General features: G+C 37.6%; 1 protein-coding gene across 1 annotated transcript in view; it reads left to right on the top strand.

Moving 5' to 3' along the window:
* Positions 1–22,910, top strand: part of WDFY3 (WD repeat and FYVE domain containing 3) — a 238,858-nt gene that overhangs the window by 71,066 nt on the left and 144,882 nt on the right. Inside the window, exons 9-12 of the mRNA XM_045018580.1 lie at positions 3,979–4,145; positions 7,886–8,353; positions 11,259–11,360; positions 18,907–19,100. Of these exons, the coding sequence (XP_044874515.1) occupies positions 3,979–4,145; positions 7,886–8,353; positions 11,259–11,360; positions 18,907–19,100 (931 nt within the window). The remainder of the gene's footprint in view (positions 1–3,978; positions 4,146–7,885; positions 8,354–11,258; positions 11,361–18,906; positions 19,101–22,910) is intronic.

Here is a 22,910-nt window from a genome sequence, read left to right as displayed (position 1 = left end):
ACTACAATGTAGGTACACTGGCTGGAAAACAGTACTCAGACAGTGTTTATCAATGGTTCACAGTCAAGGTAGAAGGGCATATTCAGAGGGGTCCCTCAGGGATCTTTCCTGGTCTAGTTCTATTCAGTATCTTCATAAGTGATTTGGATAATGGCATAGAGAGCGCACTTATCAAGTTTGTGGACAATACCAAACAGGGAAGGGTTGCAAGTGCTTTGGAAGACAGAATTAGAATTCAAAATGATCTTGAAAAGGGAGAAATGGTCTGAAATAAATAGGATGAAATTCAGTAAGGACAAATGCAAAGTATGAGCTTAGGAAGGAGTACTCAATTGCATAAATATAAAATGGGAAATGACTACCTAGGAAGGAATATACAGAAAAGGATCTATGTGTTATAGTGAATCACAAACTAAATGAGTCACAATGTAACTGTCGCAAAAAATAGCAAACATTAATTCTGAAATGTAGACGCAGGAGTGTTATAAGCAAGACATGAGAAGTAATTCTTCCACTCTCATCAGCACTGAAAAAACGGCAACTGTGTGCAGTTCTGGGCACCACACTTTGGGAACGATGTGGTCAAATTGGAGAAAGTCCAGAGGAGAGCAACAAAAATGATTTTAGGTGTAGAAAACATGACCTACAAGAAAAGATTGAAAACAATGGGTTTGTTTAGTTTAGAGAAGAGAAGACTGAGGGGGCCCGATGATAGCTTTCAAATAAGTAAAAGGTTGTTATAAAGAGGAGGAGGATAATTTGTTCTCCTTATCCACTGAGGACAGGTGAAAAGCAATGGGCTTAAATTGCAGCAAAGGGAAATACAGGTTAGACATTAGGAAAAACTTCCCAGCTGTAAGGGTAGTTATGCACTGGACAAATCACCTAGAGAGGTTGTGGAATCTCTGTCATTGGTGATATTAAAGAATGGGTTAAACACCTTTCAGGGACAGTCTATAATATTTAGTCCTGCCTCAGTGCAGAGTACTGGAATAGATGACCTATCGAGGTCTCACATTTCTATTATTCTGTGATTATTTTTCATTTAGGAGCAATGTAACAGACAAAATGTATTGAAAGAATGATGCCTAGTGTTTTTTGTCATTGTTACAAACAAGTTAAAAGACTGGTCACATTGGTTATAAATATAAATTGTTGAAATGTAGGTTTACATTGCACTATAGTAGAACCTTAGAGTTATGAACACCAGGGTTACAAACTGACCAGTCAATCACATGCCCAGGATGGATTTGATTTAAATCACTAGTCAGGAAGACTCAATTTAATCATGGATTTCTCCATAAAAGTGCATTCTTGTTGGTTGTTGTAACCTTAATACATATACTTCATAACTCAGAGATAGACGTAGGTTTCATTTTTAGAAGGTACACAATATACATTTTTAACGTGATTTATTTTGAAAACTTTTCAGCTATATCAGAAAATGAATAATTGAAATTATAGAAAATGATGGTGATCTTGAAGGTGGATAGTCTTCAGAATCCTATATGTTGAGGATGGATTCTCCTAAACAAAATAAGTCAATGCAGTTATTTAATTATTATTACCATATTACTCATTTAGTATTACTCATTGCATTCACTGACAGTACTATTTTAAAGGTGAAATTGTAAAAGGAAGATCTGCCTATTTCAGCTATTTATTTTTCATCACAGCTGCATCTAAAATGATAGTACTATAGAGTAACAACTATCTTTTTTGCTCAAACATGAGAATTCAATAATAGTCCAGAAGGAAGACAGGCAGTCCTTAAGAAAGAAGTATTAAAATAAAAAAGTTTGCCAACCTGAAGATCCTGCGTGTTCCGACATGTTCCTTTCATCAACGCAGCTTCCTCCTGAGAAGGAACACTTCACATGATGTTTCATTTGGGCAGCCAGGCCTTGCAGTTCTTTGTTGCACTGTTTGCGTTTTGCACACGTGCCTGTCTTACCCACAGGTAGAGGAACTTCATTAAAATATTCCCAAGCTGGGTCTCCTTTACGGCCTGCTGCCATTGTAGGTTTTCCCTTCTAGTGAGAGAATGGTATGGTAGATTTCAAATCAATGAAGGCTACACTCAGAAAGAAAGACCTCAAGACTTCTGGAATATGCTGCTCAAACAGTTTTACTTTTGTTTCTACTGTCCTATCCCCCCCTTCTCACATTTATCTCCAGACTTCTCCTTTCCAGATCTATTCCGTCCCCAACAATCTTCTGTTCATTGAACGTTTTGAAACTTTGCCCTTTTAGAGAGAGGTAAGGGATTGACTCTGTGTACACAAATTTGCAGAGGGACAATAGGGTTGAGGTTTGTTATTTCTCACCTCTCTATATTATTGATTTATTTATTTAAAAACATTTTTGCTGTTAACAAGCATATCATCTCTGGAGACACAAATCCACAGATTGAGAACTGCAAAACTAACCATCTCTGATGGTATCTTCTCCACTGAGCACTGAGTCCCATTGGGTAGATAGAAAGATTAACCTAAATAATCTATACAGAAGCCCCTGGAACTCCATAAGATTGGGTCCCTAATCTGTGAACTATCGGAACTCATTTACAAAACTTTTCTGAAACATTACATGAATATATTGTCTCATACTATAGAATTAGAATTTATAATCCCTATTCCATGATGAGATATCTTTGAGCTATAATGTATCTTAATTAAAATTATCTTTAGATAGGTTTTTTCCTCAAAAAGCATTTTATCAAAAAAATTGATTTAAATTTTAAAAAAATCTGATTTTATTTATATTTTTTAAATAATTGATTTTTATCCATCCATTTGGAAATGGAAGTACATAATCAGGCAGCAGCAGAGAGCAAAAAAAAAAAAGTAAATACAGTATTGTATTAAACATAAACTACTAAAAAAATAAAGAGAAAGCAGCATTAAAGTTCCAAAGCTGTATTAAGTCAATGTTCAGTTGTAAACTTTTGAAAGAACAATCATAACATTTTCTTCAGTTATGAACAGCCTCCATTCCCAAAATGTTCGTAATTCTGAGGTTCTACTGCATATTGTGATTTATTATTTTTAGGATCAATTATTTTGTTTTCATCCTAAAGCTGTCCCCTGTTCTTTGGCCCCTAATTATGCTGAGCCTTTTCCACTCTGTGAAGATTTAGTCCCTTCTTTTTTTTTTTTTTTTTACAGTAACTGAATATAATAAAATACCTGTGTACACTAATGTTGTTAGTAGTGATATCATTTATTATATTCTTGGTATAGTAATTTTTCTTACGAAGAATTGCATTTCAAACAGTTTCATATAAAGACTTCTGCAGTTCCCTTCTGCTAACTGTGTACTTATGAAGTTTTGCATGTTGCACAACTTTCTTTGAAGTACACCGCTACCTTGATATAACGCCACCTGATATAACACAATTTTGGATATAATGTGGTAAAGCAGTGCTCCGGGGGGGCGGGGCTGCGCACTCTGGTGGATCAAAACAAGTTCAATATAACACAGATTCACCTATAACGCGGTAAGATTTTTTGGCTCCCAAGAACAGCGTTATATTGAGGTATACTCCTTTATGTATTTACTGTGTGCCTTATTTCCTCATCTGTAAAATGATGATACTTCCTTTCCTTTCATGTCCCCTGTTGATTTGTCTGGTTACTATTTTTTGGGTCAAGGATAACCTTTTACTATGTGTTTAGCATACTGAAGCCCCGATCTCAATCTGATTTTCCAAATGCTACCATAATACAAATAATAATGCTTAATCAATCGAATACTATAAAACTTAGAAGAGAGTTTAAAATATGGAAATGTGGTGAACTCTAGCCTTTGGCTTCAGAATTCTCAGTCACTAAATCTGTGCCTCTAAAATTAACATCTCTCCTTAATTTAAGAAAAAGCAAAACTAACTAAATAAATAAATCTCAGATGAGTTTGAGTGAATGGTTTATGTTAAAGTGAATATGTGCTAATATGATCCGTTGTACGTATGTTCTTTAGATTAGAACAGGCAAAAGAGACGGAATCCAAGGATGCTTTGAAGGATTTGGTTAATCTGATAACTTCACTGACAACATATGGTGTCAATGAATTAAAACCAGCTGGTATTACCACCGGGGCACCTTTTCTGTTGCCTGGATTTGCAGTCCCACAACCTGCAGGCAAAGGTGAGTTTACTGTTTGTATCACACAGAGCAGAAGTCTTATTGGGGGAGAAATTTCTGGTACACTACAGAAACCATATACAGTTCATGTTTCTTCTAACATCAGTAATGAAATATTGACTTTAAAAGGTGATTTTGCTTAATTGCTAGTGTCCAGATGAAAATAAGGGAGGCAATTTCTCCTCATTTAGCTCCAAATGCTGAATCACCCCTCTACAAAGTACAGATTAAATAGATCCTCCATGCAAATCTTAAGAGTTTGGATACATATAATTTATAGCGTGATTTTAATCTGATTTTTGTTAAATTGGTGCAAAAGGCTTTGTGGATACTGTTCGGGTTTTTTTCATTTTAAAGCAAGTTTGTTTCATTTTAGCTTAAGTCAATTAGAGAAATGTATGCTAAACTGAAATCTTCTCTTAAACAGAAATAAATTGTCCCCAGAGGGGTTAGTATTAGTTTAACTAAATCAATATGAGTTTGGAAACTAGGCTTAAGTAGTAGTAGGAACTTAAAGGAATATTCCCTCTTTTTTCTATCTGTCTAGACCTAGATTTTATTTTTATATATATATATATATAAATAAATAAATAAAAATCTAGGTCTAGACAGATAGACAGAAAAAAGAGGGAATATTCCTTTAAGTTCCTACTACTACATACATACATACACACACAAGAAGTTGCGCCCATTTAATTGAAATTGATTTTATAAACAGGTTTAGTTAAACCAGTTCAACACCTTTATGTGGAGACTCTTAAATTCATTTAACCTGTTTAATGTCAGTTTAGTTTAAAATTGATTTCTTAATTAAGCTAAAAGGATACACACCAGATTTAAATCGGTTTAAGAATGCCCACATGCGTTTTGCACTAGTTTAACTAACTTGATTTAAAAACACACCTTTAGTTAGACTAGTGTAAGTTCTTGTGTAAACGAGGCCTAGAACCTTGGTGAGGAGTGGCTGAGAAGCTAATCTGCTTCAATTCAACTGTCTGTAAGTTTTAGTAACACCTGGGACCCCGACAGGCTTCATATGTTAGGGAGGGTTAGGCTTGTGGATCCATCTAGCAGTAGATCTGCTAATTACTCCATGTGTGACTTGTCCTTTTCTGCCCAACAGAATGGTTCCTGCTGTGTTTAATACTTTACAGGCTCACGGAGGAGGGTCTTGTTTCCGGTGCTTGTGCTATGCCTATTCCCTGGGTACAGTAGCGGTTTTGCAGGCTCTGTAGCTGTCCATCTTTCTTGCACATTTCATGATCTCTCAATTAACTATTCAACATCTTTCATTTTAAAACAGTCATGAAAAGCTAGTAATTTAGAAGAGAAAAATTAATGTGTGGCTTTGCAATGCAATATTGGTATTAATGCTCTTTATAGGATGCTTGTTCAGTATATACAGTTGTTACATATTACATTTCAAAAGGTTCTGTTTTCAGTCTTCAAGGAAAGAATGAAACGTGGCATTAAAAGTTCAGTTTTGTTTAGATAAGTGACTAATGGAGCATAACAAATGAAGATAGCATTCAGTGCAAACAATAAATCTGTGTGATGTCTCTTTTTTTTAAAATCTAAAAACAAATTACAGGTTGATTAAAACAAATGTTTTCAATTAGTATTTGAAAATAAAATTTTATCAGACTATCAGAAGATTAATGATGTATATAATGCATAGTAGTTCCAGTTTTTATTTTTAGAAGATTTTATGAAGTTCTTTTGGAACTGAATTTTAATAGATGCCGCACTTCTGGATTTCAGTCTCATACTTGAGATTCAGAGCTACAGCTCTCAAACTAAAGATGGCTTCATACTATGGAACGCTTCACAAAAAGCTGCAAGTGTGTGATTAAATTGTTTTAAAGTTTTGTACATTTTATAGCCTTTACTTAGATAATTAAGTCCATGCCATGGTACATATGTTACTAAAGAGGTTAACTGGCTTTCTCAAATTTTTACCATTAATGTACTACTATGTAATTCCTTCTTAATCTTTTACCATCCACTCCTCTCAAACATCCCCATCCTGCCCAAGAAAACCTGTTAGAAGGCCAATAGGCTTTTAGTGCAGACCAGTATAATTCTGTGTATGATAGGTTAGACTACATGACAAGTATTATATTACACAAATTTAACACAGCTCATGAAAGTTTTTGCAGCAATTATATTCTGTGACCCCAGTGTACTCTGATGTTTGGACTAATGAGAGTAATACAACATTAAAGAAGTATCCGTGCAGTGCAAAACTATTAATGGCAAGAAAAATCTTTTCAAATATTGCAGATGTTGGCTCACATTTTGCATTTATTAACCTTGACTATATCAGAAAACTCACTCATGAATGAGGTTATACTTCCAGTATCTATAACCATTGAGATATGGAGGTTGAGGGCTTTCTACTCTTTTCCTCATCCTTCTGTACCCAGATATAAGACAGAGAAACTATCCTGTTCTTCTGCAAATGATTGTCCATATAGACATTCTACATCTGTGCATATGCCCAAGGATCCATTAAACTCCAGATATATTATTGTGCCACAGAATTCCCCAGGAAGACAAAACCTTAGCTTGTTTGTGGTTGGTCTCACCAAACACTATAATTCTATCACCACTGAGGGAAGTCTAACACATGTTGCCAGGACCAGCCTCCCAACTTTGAGATAATATGAATCGAAGACAAGTTAATTGTACCACGTGCCTGTACCATCAGTTCAAAGCTCAAGGTGTCTGCACAATGTGAACAGCACAATTGCATCAAAGGCCAAAAGTGCCTGTGATCTGCTTATGACTATTAACTCCACATCCCCTCTTAACCCCATGCCAACTTATGGCCCTCTGCGACAATAACCATAAAAGAAAAAGGTAGAGGGAAATAGATTTTTGCAGCAGGAAAGAGTGGATAAAAAGAGGACACTCTCTGCCTGTTGCTCTGACTTTAAAGGAGAGCATTTTGTTGGCCAGCCAATCCCAGCTCTTGAAAGAATCCCTCGGAATTGGGCAAGAATAGCCTTCCTAAAGGAGGGCCACCACTGGCTGGCAGTGTCTGTAGCCCACTCAGGGATGTAATGCCAAACCCCCTGGTCCTGCAATCTGGTCTAACTCTCTTTGTTCCACAAGTGACTTCCAATCTGTTCAGAGGTGGGGGAAGTTAAAAGAATGTGCATGTTACTGAGCTTTAATTTGGTCAACACTTTTTTGTTATGACTGGCATTACTACTTGTGATATTATTGAGAGGTTGTCGTGAGGGGGTTGCTGCTGCATATCGTTCCAAACTCAGTCTGCTTGCATTACTATAGGTGACTGATTGGCACACAGTTGGTGCAAAGTTTTCCATTATGGATCAAGCATAGTGCTTCTCAAAGAAGTAAATTTCCTATCTCAACTATGACCTATTCAGATTTTTAATCCGTTAAATTGCATTCAGATTTCATCATTTAAAATACTATATTTTTCGGTTGGTACACATGCCAAAGTTTATTTTCAAAGAGAAATGCCATCTTAAGCAACAATAAATAATAGATCTTTCAATTCAGAATTGTGAAATAAGTGGGAGGAGTTCCTTTAAAGGATGTCTTAGTTTGTTCTTGCTCTTTGAAAAATCCATTTTAGTAGAATTTGTTTCTGCTTGTTGGGCTACAGAGGAAAAAATTGTTTGTTTGTTTAATCCATACTTCTCCCTTAAATATGGTCAAGCAAATAGGTATAAAGATTTTGTTTTTTTCCCCCTTGTTTCCTATTGTAGGTCATAGTGTGAGGAATATTCAAGCTTTCGCTGTCCTTCAAAATGCATTTTTGAAAGCAAAAACTAACTATCTTGCACAAATTATTTTGGATGCCATTACAAATATTTACATAGCGGACAATGCCAACTACTTCATCTTGGAATCACAGCACACCTTGTCCCAGTTTGCCGAGAAAATTTCCAAGCTTCCAGAAGTGCAGACCAAATACTTTGAGATGCTGGAGTTTGTCGTCTTTAGCTTGAATTATATTCCTTGTAAAGAACTGATTAGTGTCAGCATCCTCTTAAAGTCCAGCACGTCTTACCAGTGTAGCATCATTGCAATGAAAACACTTCTTAAGTTCACCCGTCATGACTACATCTTTAAGGATGTCTTCAGGGAGGTGGGGCTTCTGGAGGTGATGGTAAACCTTTTGCACAAATATGCAGCCCTTTTGAAAGATCCCACTCAGGCGCTGAATGATCAAGGTAGAGTATTTTCCTTGTTTTTATTTATGTACATGTTTTTGGATGCTAAAAGAGACTAGTGTTGGTTAGCAGGGCTAGTTCTGGTTAGTTGGGTCACCTGGGTTCTGTTCTCAACACTGCCAATTAATTACTATGTGATGTTGTGAAGCTCACTTAAACTCTCTGTACTTGTTTTCTTATGTAATATTATGATAATATTTATCAACCTTTAGAAAGTGCTTTGAGGTCCTCTAATGAAAGGTCCTATATAACTGCAAAATATTTATTAAAAATAGATAGTAGCTGGAGTTTTCCACTTTTTAAAAAAAAACTATTTAATGTAACATTATATTTAGGTTATTCTAGTACAGGGCAAAAATTAACAAGAGGGGAATGCCCTCTGTATAATTATATATTGATTATATATTGGCTTTCATCCCAGTTACCACAGTAGTTTACAATATGGCCTAACCTACTAAAGTACTCTTGAAGCACAGACCTTTATTCTTGCATGAAGTCCATGGGTGAAAGTAGAAATAGAGACTTACTGGTACAGGCTAGGTTGGGGCTGGCTCTGGCCCCCGGAAGGGGTGGGACCTCAGGCAGAAGGGGTGGGGATTGAGGGGTGTCAGAGCCAGCCCCGTTCCGCCCTGTACCGGTAAGTTCCGTCCCCTCCCCCGCCCAGGTAGCAGCGGCAGCTGGGGGCTCCGCCAGCAGTTTAAAGGGCCAAGGGCTCAGCCGCCGCTACTGCCCCAGGCCTTGTAAACTGCTGCCGGAGCCCCTGGCTGCTGCTGCTACCCCAGGGCTCCAACAGCAGGGCTCCAGTGGCTATTTAAAGGGCCGGGGCTGTAGAGGCAGCGGGAGCCCTGGGCCCTTTAAATAGCCTCCGGAGCCCTGCTGTCGCTACCCCAGGGCTCCAGCAGCGGGGCTCTGGCGGCAATTTAAAGGGCTTGGGGCTCCAGCCAGTGCTGGGAGCCCCAAGCCCTTTAAATTGCCACCTGGGGAAGCCGGGCCCCCTGGTATGGCGCACCGACTCTTGCTGGTACACTGTACCGGGGTGTACCAGCTTACTTTCACCTCTGAAGAATTCCCAATGAGTCAGTTTTTCTCCATGTGAGAGAGAGGGTCCATGTTTGCAGAGTCCTTTCAAGCTTTGTGGGGCTATATTGCTATAAACACACAAACAAATCTCTTCATCCATCTCAGGTGTTGAACACTTCTCACTTATATCATGTAACAGTTGAGTTTTCTGGCTGAAACTATATTTTGCTTGTCTCCATTCAACCTATAACGTGTCTAATGAATTTTATGCATCTGTTGCCTGTGGCATCTCAGCGTGTGATATCTTGATAAACCATTTTAAACTGCTCAGACCATAATAAGTAACCAGCAATAGTTCATAATCAAATACTTGATGAAAAATCTGCCCTGCACCATGTCCTAGAGATTTGTTAATGTGAGTGGTGGTGGCCTACTAGATGAAGTCCTAAGCCTGCAGCCCCCCGAAAAACACTTCAGTTCTTAAGAGTGCCTATCTAGAATCTGTCAACAAAAGGATCAAATCGACATTTGGATAGGGCACTAGGAGCAGTACGCTTACTCTTGTGAAAGTGCTATGGGATCTTTAATAACCACCAAAGCAGTTAAGATGTCTCTTTGATCAAGCAGCACAACACACTTAAAATACTGTGGTTGGCATTGGTTCAGCTCACATGCTTGATGAATCATCAGCATCATGTAATGCAGTGCACTGGGATTTTTCTTGGAAGCTCTCTATCTAAGAATTGAATAGGACAAACCCTGCACACTTAAAAAAATATGGTATTACAGCATCAGGAAGTAGAATTATAAACACTGAAATAATAGATACAGGTGCAATGTCTACTATACAGTTGTCAACCTGTTTTCATTTGTTGTGATAATTCACTTTTAAAACAAATTTCCGACTTAAACTTTGCATACCATTTTGTAAGAAATGATTAGTTGTGCTGCTCGTTAGAGAGCAAAAGAGAGATGTTAATTTTTTGTTTGGTGCTTCAGACCACTTTGGTAACTGTCTTATTTTAAGTATAAAGAGTAAGAGGATTCTTTTATTTGGTTATTGCAAATTACTGCTTCTCTTCTGTTTTAATAGATTTTTTTTTCAAGTTAACTTTCCCAAAAAGAGCTGTATTTTCATGCTTGGGTGGAGAGTGAACTGTTTTCTTTCAGTAGAATGAGAGCATGAGTCTTTAACGTGGTGATAAAAGTTCTTTTTGTTTTGGAAATCATTAACGGTTTGTGTCACCTACTGCAGATTTTAATTGTTAGAACTTGTCTACACAAACGTTTAGATGTTTAGCTTGGATGTGAGTCTGCTGTGCACTAGCCTAATGCTCACTGTCTGGGTGGACTCTGCTGATGCACACTAACAGTTCATTAGTGCACTTTAATCTCCTGTTTCAAAGTAGGATAGATCAAAGCACATTAACAAACTGTTAGTGGGCATCAGCAGGATCCATGCAGATAGCTAGTGCCCGACACACTAGTGCAGGGAAGATTTACACCCCATCTTGCTGCGAACAAAATATTTGTTTCGAGAAGCCCTGAGGAAAGTTGAGATGACTTAACTAAAGGTGTGATGTTAAAGCACATGATATTCTTGTGTGGATTAAGCTAAAGCAAACTAAGGCAATTGTACTTCTCAATGAGAGCATCTGCAGGTGGGTTTAATGTATTTTAATATACATTATTTAACCTTAAGTTAATTTGTCGCAACTTTCCTGAGTGTTTCTGTGGTTTAAAAGTTTGTTAGAGGATGTTTTTTGTGTGGAAGCCAAAAAAAAATGGGGATTGGTGAACAAAACTTTATTTTTTAATCATTTTTTAAAAAAAAAAGTCAGCTTTGTTGTTTTCAGTGCAATGAACTTTTGAAATTATTTTCTAGGGGATTCGAGAAACCTCAGTTCTTTGGAGGACCAAAAGCAGCTAGCTTTATTGGTTATGGAGACCTTGACAGTACTACTACAAGGATCAAACACAAATGCAGGTAATTATAGAAGTTACATCAGTTATGATAATGGTGGACTCTGAAGTGCCTGCTTAAAAAGACATGATTTAAATGAGTGGTATTGACTGATTGGGCTAAATGTAAGATTGTTTGCATCACTTATAATGCTTTTGACCTTGAAATACAACATATTAATAGTACGGCACTTTATTATTACATTCAATTTCTGTGGTCAGAGTCTACTGATGATCTTGTCCGTGAGTCATGTATTGACTGCCGTGTGCTGCAGGAATTGAAAATAGTTTTACTTTGTTTCCTGTTATATTTTTAAGAATAAAAACCTATATAATACAGTTAAAACAACATAATGAAAGGGCTATGAACACTTTCAGTCTGTTTAGTTATAGGGTTAACTTTTTACTAAAAATAAGCTATACGTAAAGTTTATAATATAAATTAGGAGCACGTTACTGAATATCTTATTTGCTACTGAAATCACTGGATAGTCACACAAATTGAGTAACTGAATGTATAGATGTCTAACTAAACACACCTTGCCCTTTACTTGAGCTTATTTCTAATTTGCATGTACCAGGTGTGTACTCTGTTACATATGTAGTTTTGAAAATTAGGCTATTTTCAAACTGACATTATAATGTAGGTTACTTTATTGTGTATCAGAGGGGTAGCCGTGTTAGTCTGTATCCACAAAAACAATGAGGAGTCCGGTGGCACCTTAAAGACAAACAGATTTATTTGGGCATAAGCTTTCTTCGGTAAAAAACCCCACTTCTTCAGATGCATGGAGTGCTTCCTCGTTGTTTGTGTATTTCATCCTCAAGTTGTATCTAATTTACATATATGTGCCCTCTGTGTAAATAAGAGGGAGGGGAAGCTGATAACTCTTTTAAATCATACCTCTTGCTGACCAATTAAAAAAAAATACACTACAGAAATTAGCAGCTATAGGCCTAAAGCTCTTGAAAATGTCTTTATTCTTGCCTATTTCTTTTCCTCAACCCTCACCTGTGTTTCAAAGAATCTAGGCCTTTTTTACTTTTATTTTTACTTAGCAAAGAGAAATTAGAAGCTGTTAAAATGATCATGATTCGACTTACTTTAATTTAGAAAGTTTGAGAACAACCGCTGTGTTGGCAAAGCACTGTTGTGCACGTGGTCTTGACTGCTAGAATGTAACTTTTTTATTTGTTTCCTTTTCCTTTTTGAAATTCAGCCTCTGTGTCTAACAGCAGTTTGCAGTCACCCATAAAAGCATCATGTTACCCCTTCAGTCATGGTACTTTGTTCAGAAGCCTTTTACAGGCAGCTGAGTTGTTTTGTGTATAAAAAGTTTAGCTGGGTGTATTGATCAGTCTCTGATTTAGGCTTTCTGAATACAGATAAATTTGAAAGCAGCCCAGTTGCTCATAAAACATTGTTTGGTGGCTAACCTGTAATGTTCCTGAGGGGTAGGGGAGAAGAATGAATCCCAAGTGAATGGGAACAATCTGGAAACTGCAGTGATATTTAATATTCAATTAGTATTTTTGGAGTTTTTTTTAAAACAATAATAATTGGAGATATACCTATCTCCTAGAACTGGAAGGGACCTTGAAAGGTCATGGAATCCAGCCCCCTGCCTTCACTAGCAGGACCAAGTACTGATTTTTGCCCTTGATTCCTAAGTGGCCCCCTCAAGGATTGAACTCACAACCCTGGGTTTAGCAGGCCAATTCTCAAACCACTGAGCTATCTCTTCCCCCTCCCCCCATTTTAGTTTTGTATGCCACACTCTCTGTTTTAAGTAACTTACACCACCTGCCCTTTGAAATAATTGACTTCAATAGGCTTTGGATGGGAAGCCTGTGTAAGGGGTAAAGCTGATGTCAGGCCATAGGGTGGGAAGAACGACTGTTGAAGGAATGATCTATCCTTATAACAAACAAAGAAGGGGAGGAGAAATCAAAGTGGGCTGTGGGAGCCATCTAGTTTTATCTGGAACGGGTGGAGACTAAGTAACAATAAAATTTTAAAAAAAGTTACAACACAATATTTACAAGGAAATAATTTGTAAAAATGTATAGAAATTTACCTAAAAGTGTGAAACATTTCCAGCGCTTGTCATAATGGCTTTTAAGCAGAATTAAATTTTTCCTGACTTTATTTCTTTCTTCTGGCCTACAAGCAGGAAAGTGGAAGCTTCCCTGGATTTTACGTTGAAGAATGTGTACATGTGTATTTAAAATGATTACTTCTGTAATTTTGATGCGAGTCTAGCTACAGTTAGTGCTGTTAAAAACAAAACAAATAAACAAAAAAACCACCCAAACAAACAGTCATTACTGCACCATGTTATTTCCCTTTAATGTGGTTTGTGGTATCTTACTTTAAATGGGAAATGTTTCAAGTGCTCAATAAATGTTACGAGTATAGGTGATAAATGTCTGAAATTAAAAAAAATAAATACCATTTTCCTTAACATAGTGAATTTACATCTCTCCCAGTTAGGGTATGAGTTTCTCTTTTGATGCTGTATTAATGTTCTGTTCTCTTCTTATGAAATAGGTTACCTACCATACAGTGTTTCCATAGTGGATATCATTTCACACCTGCACCAAATGCAAACTGATATAATTCTTCTTGGCAGCCTGTCAACAACATTCCTAATAGTTACCCACTGAATTACCTTTTTGACAGTAACTATCTATCAGGTTGTCTTACTCCTGCAACTTGTTGCTAGTAAAATGAAAGCTTAAAATACTTAGCCATGTAGAACAGTTTGTAATTGGAGAACATTATTTTGTTGATGATGAAGTACAGAGTGGAGTATGTCTTTGGTTTCACATCAGATAACCTTGATAACTAAATTTTTTTCCCCCAATCATACATTTATATATTTATCCCTAACTTATGGAATAGAAAATTAAATTCAGTACACTGGATATTCCCTTCATTGTGTAAAATATATATATATTTATAAGATTAAAATTTCTTCCATAAACTGTGTAGTGCAAAACAATAATCCCATTTCCCCTTAGTTGATATTGTAGCACTAACTCGGTTACAGCAGAACCTTGCTAATTACCATGGCTGGAAGACCTATTGTGAATTACTCAATGTGGCAAATTAGCAAGTAAACAGATAATTTAAAAAGCAATCAGAGTAATGCATCAGAACGTTTACTGTTCATTTGTTTTGATAATTCAATTGCAATGTGATATTTCGTGATATACTCAAGTGTTTTAAAGTTCACTCTGTAAAAATAATGGAAATCTTATTAATACCTAGCTATTAAATCTCGGCAGAGTTTTGTGTTGGGCGACTACCAGTTTTTCTGCAGACTACAAATCAGATTTATTTTAATTATGATTAAGAAAGTATTTCCATTATGAGCCTGTATTTTTAGTTGTTTTTAGCTTTCTGTAAAAATTACTGTATTAGGCTGATGTATTGCATTGTTTAGTCTGAGTATAGAAATAAATGTCTTGTTTTGGAAAGTTTTGATAAAATTTTGTTTTTCCATTTTGGAGATATGCAAAAGTGAAAATGTGGTGGTTACTAGTCAGAAGTTGTTTCAGGTACTATTTTACATTTGGATGACTGAGATTGTTTCTTTAGGAGTGGAGAAAAGGGAACCTGAAAACTTAGGAATCAGAATTAATGTCAGACAATTTATGTGAATTTTTTATTGGCAATTAAGAACACTAAGTATCATTTGAAAATATTATATTGTGTATATATAGCAGATATTTCCCCCTTATTAATTTAAGGCCCTGATCCTGCTAACACTTGCTCACATTCTTGTGAATAATGTGTGATGGTTTCAGCAAGGTGTCTGAAATGCAGTTACTATATCTTAGAATGCCTGACTTTTGTTCCATCAAAATATCTGTAAGGGTAAAATAGGTCTTGCTAACCTTGAATCCACTGAAAATGGTTTTAGAATAGTAGCTTATGCAAAGTAGGAGGCTGTGAAAAAAAAGGTAAAGTGTAAGGTGGAACATAAAATCAAGACATAGGAAACTAAGTAGTAAAATGTGGCCTATTTGTCAGCATGCAAAGAGGTTAATACCGGAAAATCCCGTTGTCTATTGTAGGTTTTATGGTAGTCAATTATATGGAAGACAAGGGTGCCTAATATGGTGCCCAAAGTTGCTATTTATTAACATTAAGTAAGTATGATAAGATTAGATTGTGAAGAACTCCACCAGAAACTAATGGAACTACAGTAGGTAATTGGAAAATATAATGACAGATAAAATTCAAAGCAGACAAATGCAACTCAGTGTACTTTGGAGGAGAAAATGATATTATTCAAGCATACTGATAAGTTGTAACTCTTAAGAGGAAAAAAAAGGCATGCTGAGCGACTTAATGAGAATATCTGTTCACTGATGGATGAAAGAAGCAAGTTAGGCTCTGTTAAGGAGGTTATCAAGAATAATACAGCGTATATTACAATTGTATTATATGAATCAATTATATGCTTTCACCTTGAATGCTGTGTTCAGTTTTGATTGTTTCATCTCAGAAAAGGCACAGCAGAAATGGAAAAGAACCAGAGAAGGGTGACAAAAAATACTTGTTCTGGAGAGCTTCCATGCAAGGAGAGATTTAAAGAATCAGGATTACTTCATTTATACTGAGATTAAGAGGAGATATAATAAAGTATATAATAATGAATGCTGTGTCTGATGGATTTTGAGCCGGTCTGTGATAATTTATGAATATTCTGGTGGGCTTGTTAGGGGTGTTTTCTGTGTGACTGTATTGGGAATGAACAGGAATGAATCTTGAAAAATGAGGAGGATGGAAAAAGTGTCTCAAGAAGCTACCCCACAACAAACACTTGAGAGTTGCTAAAGGACAAAACAGAAACTGTTGGCTCTGAGAACTCTGGCTTGATTTCCCAGGGAGCCTAGGTGGACTGCTTTTGACAACAAGTGTCAAAGCCTCAGAACACAGAAGAACCAAAGAACGATAGCAGGGTTTGAAAGGCACTCTCTCTCTCTCTCAAAGGAGGTGGTGTGGTAGGTCAGGGGAACCAGCCCGAGATACAGCACCAGCTGGGACTGTCTCTAAAAGGAAGGCCTACTTAGATCACTATCACAGAATGATAGGGCTTTAGGTAAGATGACATATATGTAGACTGTTTTTAAAATGTATTTTTTTCTCAAAGCTTTGTTCCTTCTGCTCAAATCATACTTTTATTTTAAGAAGGCTGCCTGGTCACCAGCTCCTGAAGGGAAGACCTTAGATGCCTGATCTCAGTTGAAACTGCAGGATCAGAATGGTACATACAAGATAATGTAGCCAAGTCTAGAAGTAGGAGAATTGCAAAATTCCACCCCAGGATATGTAGAGGCACAAGGCCTGACACCTGCTGGAGTGTGCTCAGAGGGCATGTTTACACTGCAAGTAAAAACCTGTGGCTGACCCATGCCATCTGACTTGGGCTTATGGGGCTCAGGCTGAGGGGTTGTTTCTTTGTAGAGTAAACTTCTGAATTCAGACAGGTGCCCAGGCTCAAGAACCCTGTGAGGTGAGAGGGTCACAGAGCTCAAGGTGCAGTCCGAGACCAGAAGTTTACACTGCAGTAAAATGGTCCCGCTGCCCAAGCCCCATGAGCCAAAGTCAGCTGGCCTGGGCTTGCTGTTGGTTTTTAATTGCAGTATAGACATATCCAGAGAGATCACAAAAGAGAGAGAGATGCAGTTAGTTCTGTGACTGTGTCAAAGGCCAATCAGCTTCCCATTTTACCATGTCCATTAATAGTAGTATCAGATCCAAGAGACGTGAGATAGAGCTGGAGGGAAAAAATTGGAAATGGATAGAAAGAAGAAGGTTTATACTCTTATACATTAATTAAGAAAGTAATCTGCAGTTAACTAATTGTTATCCTAGCTAGAAAGGTTATTAATCCTCATGCTTCAGTACTTAAACAAGTAATCCTTGAGGGTCAGGAAGAAAATTGTCTCTCTTAATATGGTAATGCATGGTTATTCATGTGTGTTACAGGAGTTTTACTTTAAGCATCTGGCATAGGCCGTTATTGGAGGTATTAGAATAAGTGCCACTGATCAGTTCCAGTATGGCACCTGCTAAGTTCCTAACATCATCTCAAGTTATTACATATACTGTATTTTTTCATAGGTTCAATAGCCAGTTTTTTGAAGAACAAAAGCTTAAGAAAGCAATTGCTTGACTGGCGGCATACCAGGTTGACAGAGGCTGTTGCTTGTTGAAGGTGACAGTCTGTTTCTATGATAAAACAAGGGATCATCATTAGGGCTCCATGACCTCCGTGTCATGGAGGTCACGGAATTCACAGATTCCGTGACTTCTGCAGCGGAATAAATAAATAACATAACATAATATAATATTAGATCAGTGGTTCTCAAACTTTTGTACTGGTGACCCCTTTCACATAGCAAGCCTCTTGAGTGTGACCCCCCGCCTAATAAATTAAGAACACTTTTTAATATATTTTACACCATTATAAATGCCTGAGGCAAAGCGGGGTTTGGGGTGGAGGGTAACAGCTCGCGACCCCCCCCATGTAATAACCTTGTGACCTCTTGAGGGGTCCTGACCCCCAGTTTGAGAATCCCTATATTAGATGTAGTGTAGGTGTCCTTCCTGAATGATTAGATTTGTACATGTTCAGGGAAATAGGCTTAGAAAATACTGTGAAAGGACTGAGCTCATCTTCAATTACTACTACTAATAATTTATTTGTTACACAGTAACACCCAGAAGCCAGGGGCGGCTCTAGACATTTTGCCGCCCCAAGCACGGAGGACCCGCCTGTCCCGCGGGACCAGCGGACCCTCTGCAGGCACGCTGCCGAAGGCACCCTGCCTGCTGCCCTCGCGGCGACCAGCAGAGCGCCCCCTGCAGCTTGCCACCCCAGGCACGCGCTTGGAGCGCTCGTGCCTGGAGCCGCCCCTGCCAGAAGCTTAATTAGAATTGGGGTTCTATTGTGTTAAGAACTGTACAAGCATATTATGACAATCACTGCTTTTAACAGTTTACCCTCTCTGTGGTCATGGGTCAGAGGAAAAAATAGTATGAGTCCATCCCACCACTCTTTGAATTATAGCATGAAAGCATATTTAAGAGTAGGTTAGATAAATGTCTATCAAGGATGGTCTACTCAGTATTTGGTCCTGCCACAAGGGCAGGGGACTGGACTCAGTGACCTCTCAAGGTCCCTTCCAGTCCTAGAATCTATGAATCTATGAAAGAAGAAAATAATCAGTGATGAAGCTTCTGTAAGAGTGACATGGAAATTCTTAGACTTGGACTACAAAATTACTCCAACAGTAACTTTTAATATAAAATATTCCAGGGGAGAATATAATTAGAATGCCAGTGAACTGTGATCAGCTCATGTTCATATAAAAAGTTATTGTAAATTTCTGTGTGACTGATGAAAGTGGTCACTGACTCTATACTGGTGAAAAATGAAGCATTTTATGTCCAGTTATACTCTGATAATGCACTTGAACAAATACAAGGTTTTGACACAGTACCTTAGAAACATTGTGTTTTTTCTCCCACATTTTTTTTTCTTGCGCTATAGGTATTTTCAGGGAGTTTGGTGGTGCAAGGTGTGTACACAATATAGTGAAGTATCCACAGTGCCGACAGCATGCACTGATGATTATCCAGCAATTGGTGTTATCACCTAGTGGGGATGATGATATGGGCACTTTATTAGGGCTGATGCACTCAGCTCCACCTACAGAACTACAACTGAAGACAGATATATTACGGGTAAGTGCAATAAAACTTAATACTTTCCATTCCTAAACTAATGAAATTCTAATTTAAAAATATTAAAATATACACTGTAGAACTACTTTTATTTTATGTATGATGGTATTCAGATATTGTAAATAGTTCAGTGACTTTAGAATTAAAATCATATACAAATCAGATCTCAAATTTTTAAACACAATTGGCAAAAAAGAGTACTAGTGTGTATTACATTTATTATTATTAGGTGTAATAATTACTGATGGATGGGAAATGAAGTTCTAAAAGCAGTCTCTTTCCACCTGGCTTTAAGAAATTATTTGGGTACAATTTAAAAAAACAACACAACACAACACACACACACACTGAAGCATATTTTTAGTGTCATGGTTGAATTTTTCCTTGGCAAAATCTCATTTTTTGTAAACATCCCCAGAGTTATTAATAAATGAATAATTTATAACTAGATCTGGGCCAAAACCAGATTATGGAGAACAAACCCCCAGATTTTGAGCTGGAGGCTTGTTTCGTTCCTCTAATCTTAGCCTGATTTGTGTTGGATTCTAAATTAGAAAGGGTTTAATTTCCAGTTCAAATGCAGTTGAAATCTCATAAGAATAGATACACCCATGAGGTTTCAGTTAGAGGGGGCCCTCATTTAATCCAAACAGTTCACAATATTTCATTGCCAGTCCTGATACATCCTGGAGGCTCAACTTCTAATTTAAACCTGATATGGATCTGAACACTGTTTTCTCAGCCCAACTCTGTTTACCACAAGCCCTGACCATGGTGGAAATGTGTCCAATAAGTATAAGAAAATATGGTGTCAAGTATCAGAGGGGTAGCCTTCTTAGTCTGGATCTGTAAAAGCAGCAGAGTCCTGTGGCACCTTATACACTAACAGACGTATTGGAGCATGATGCATCCGACGAAGTGGGTGTTCACCCACGAAAGCTCATGCTCCAATACCTCTGTTAGTCTATAAGCTGCCACAGGACTCTTCGCTGCTCTTAAGAAAATATGGAGAATTCATCTTTCACTACTAGTTTTACATACAAATACTCCTTAGATTTTGCAAGCTGGTTAGGTGAGGTGTATATTAATGTAGCCTTAAAAAGGTTAAGGTCTCTTATAAAGAGATTAGGTAATGTGTAGTCATCTTAGAGTTGTAGAAGACTAAACATAGAGAAAAGTGATGAAATTGTGTATGATATTTATATCACTCAGCTAGACTTTCTATACTAAAGTCTACAGTCCAGGGTGATGGTTTACATTTTTTGGTATGTAACACATGAAAACATGACCTTTGAAAACATGTTTCTTCGAGAGAGCATGAATGGTATCACATTAAGCCTTTGAGTTTCTTTGATTTTTCACTTGAATACGAATACCATATTATCAAATTGCAAGTTTCAATTAATCAACTACAGAAGCAATTATTTACCTATTAAGAAAATACTGATACATCAGGAACAGACTGATAATGAAATTTTATTGTTACTAGTAATAATTCAGATTATCTGAGAAGCAAAGGGATAGTCTCTCCCCTATAGTCTGTCTCTCAGAATCTGAAAATTACTTTGTTAAAGAGGCTGCTCAAAGGAGCCCTAAGTCAACAATGTAATCCTGTTGCAAAAAAAGCGCGAATATCATTCTGGTATATATTAGCAGGGAGTGTTGAAAGCAAGACATGAGATGTAATTCTTCCACTCCCTTCTGGGCTGATAAGGCCTCAACTGGAGTATTGTGTCCAGTTCTGGGCACCACATTTCAGGAAACGTGGATAAATTGGAGAAAGTCCACAGGAGAGCAACAAAACGATTTAAGGTCTAGAAAGCAAGACCTATAAGGAAAGATTGGTGGGGGGATGGGGGAAAGAATGGTTTGTTTAGTATGGAGAAGAGAAAACTGAGGTGGGACATAAGTTTTCAAGTACATAAAAGGTTGTTACAAGGAGGAGGGTGAAAATTGTTCTTCTTAACCTTTGCAGATAGGACAAGAAGCAATGGGCTAAAATTGCAGCAAGGGAGGTTTAGGTTGGACAGTAGGAAGTATTTCCTGTCAGGGTAGTTAAGCACTGGAACTAATTGCCTGGGTAGATTGTGGAATCTCCATCATTGGAAGTTAAGAACAGACTCCCTTCTGACAACAAAAATTACTACATGATCCCATGAGGGGAGAGCAAAGCTTGAGCCCAAGCCCCGCACCAGGCGGGGGAGGGAGGAGCAAAGACCAAGGGCTTGAGCCTCAAGTGGGAGGCCTGTAACCTGAGCCCCGCCACCTGGATTGAAGTCCTCGGGGTTGGGCTTCGGCCCCAAGGCTCTGGTGCTTTGGACCTCAGCAAGTCTAATGCTAGTCCTGGTTCGTGACCCACTTTGGGGTCCCAATGCACAGTTTGAGAACCGCTGGATTAGACAAACACCTGCCAGGAATGGTCTAGTTATTGCGTAGTCCTGCCTTGAGTGCAGGGGACTCAGGTTAGATGACCTATTGAGGTCCCTTCCAGTCCTACACTTCCATGATTCATCTCGTAAAGTTCAACTCACCTGAATAGATTTTTTTCATGTTGTGCTAGAATTTAAGAGAAATTAGCTATGTACAAGGATTTGATTAAAATTTTAACACACTCTTTTTCTGAAGTCAGTTGTTGAATATTAGCCTTTCTAGAGAACAACTGAGAACTAGTACACTGAATTCAGACATTTAAATTTTAAAAGGAGCATGTAGAAATGAAAAACTCATAAATTCTCCTCTTGGAGTTAGTCTGTTTGAAAGCTCTGACGTTAAATGTGTCTTGCTCTGATGATACCAAGCTGGTATGATACCACCTATCCTTTGGAGGATAGGATTAAAATTCAAAATGATCTAGACAAACTGGATAAATGGTCTGAAGTAAATAGGATGAAATTCAACAAGGACAAATGCATAGTACTCCATTTAGGAAGGAACAATCAGTTGCACACATACAAAATAGGAAATGACTGCCTAGGAAGGAGTGCTGCGGAAAGGGATCTGGGGGTCATAGTGGACCACAAGCTAAATATGAGTCAACAGTGTAATGCTGTTGCAAGAAAAAGCAACCCTCATTCTGAGATGTATTAGCAGGAGTGTTGTAAGCAAGACACAAGAAGTAATTCTTCAGCTCTACTCTGCACTGATTTGGCTTCAACTGGAGTATTGTTTCCAGTTCTGGGCGCCACATTTCAGGAAAGATGTGGACAAATTGGGGAAAGTCCAGAGAAGAGCAACAAAAATGACTAAAGGTCTAGAAAACATGACCTATGAGGGAAGACTGCAAACGTTTGTTTTTTTTTCAGTCTGGAAAAGAGAAGACATAACAGTTTTCAAGTACAAAGTACATAAAAGGTTGTTGCAAGAAGGAGGGAGAAAAATTATTGTTCTTAACCTCTGAGGATAGGACAAGAAACAATGGTCTTAAATTGCAGCAAGGGAGGTTTAGGTTGGACATTAGGAAAAGCTTCCTAACTGTCAGGATGGTTAAGCACTGGAATAAATTGCCTAGGGAGGTTGTGCAATCTCCATCATTGGAGATTTTTAAGAGCAGGTTAGACAAACACCTGTCAGAGATAATCTAAATAATACTTAGTCCTGCCATGAGTGCAGGGGACTGGATTAGATGACCTCTTGAGGTCCCTTCCAGTCCTATGATTCTAAGATTCTATGACAATCAGTTAGCATGTCAAGTAAAAGAAATTCAGCGAAAGACAGAAAAGTAGTTAAGTTAGTGAAGTATGTTGCAGAACATTAGTTTTGATATTTGTAGGAGTTTTTAAAGAGCATTTTCAATAAGTAATTTATAGACTG

This window comes from Mauremys mutica, chromosome 5, assembly GCF_020497125.1.
Source record: "Mauremys mutica isolate MM-2020 ecotype Southern chromosome 5, ASM2049712v1, whole genome shotgun sequence".
NCBI classification, from domain to species: Eukaryota; Metazoa; Chordata; order Testudines; family Geoemydidae; genus Mauremys; species Mauremys mutica.
The sequence above is the reverse complement of the archived record's forward strand: the minus strand, read 5'-3'. Positions and strand labels throughout refer to the sequence as shown.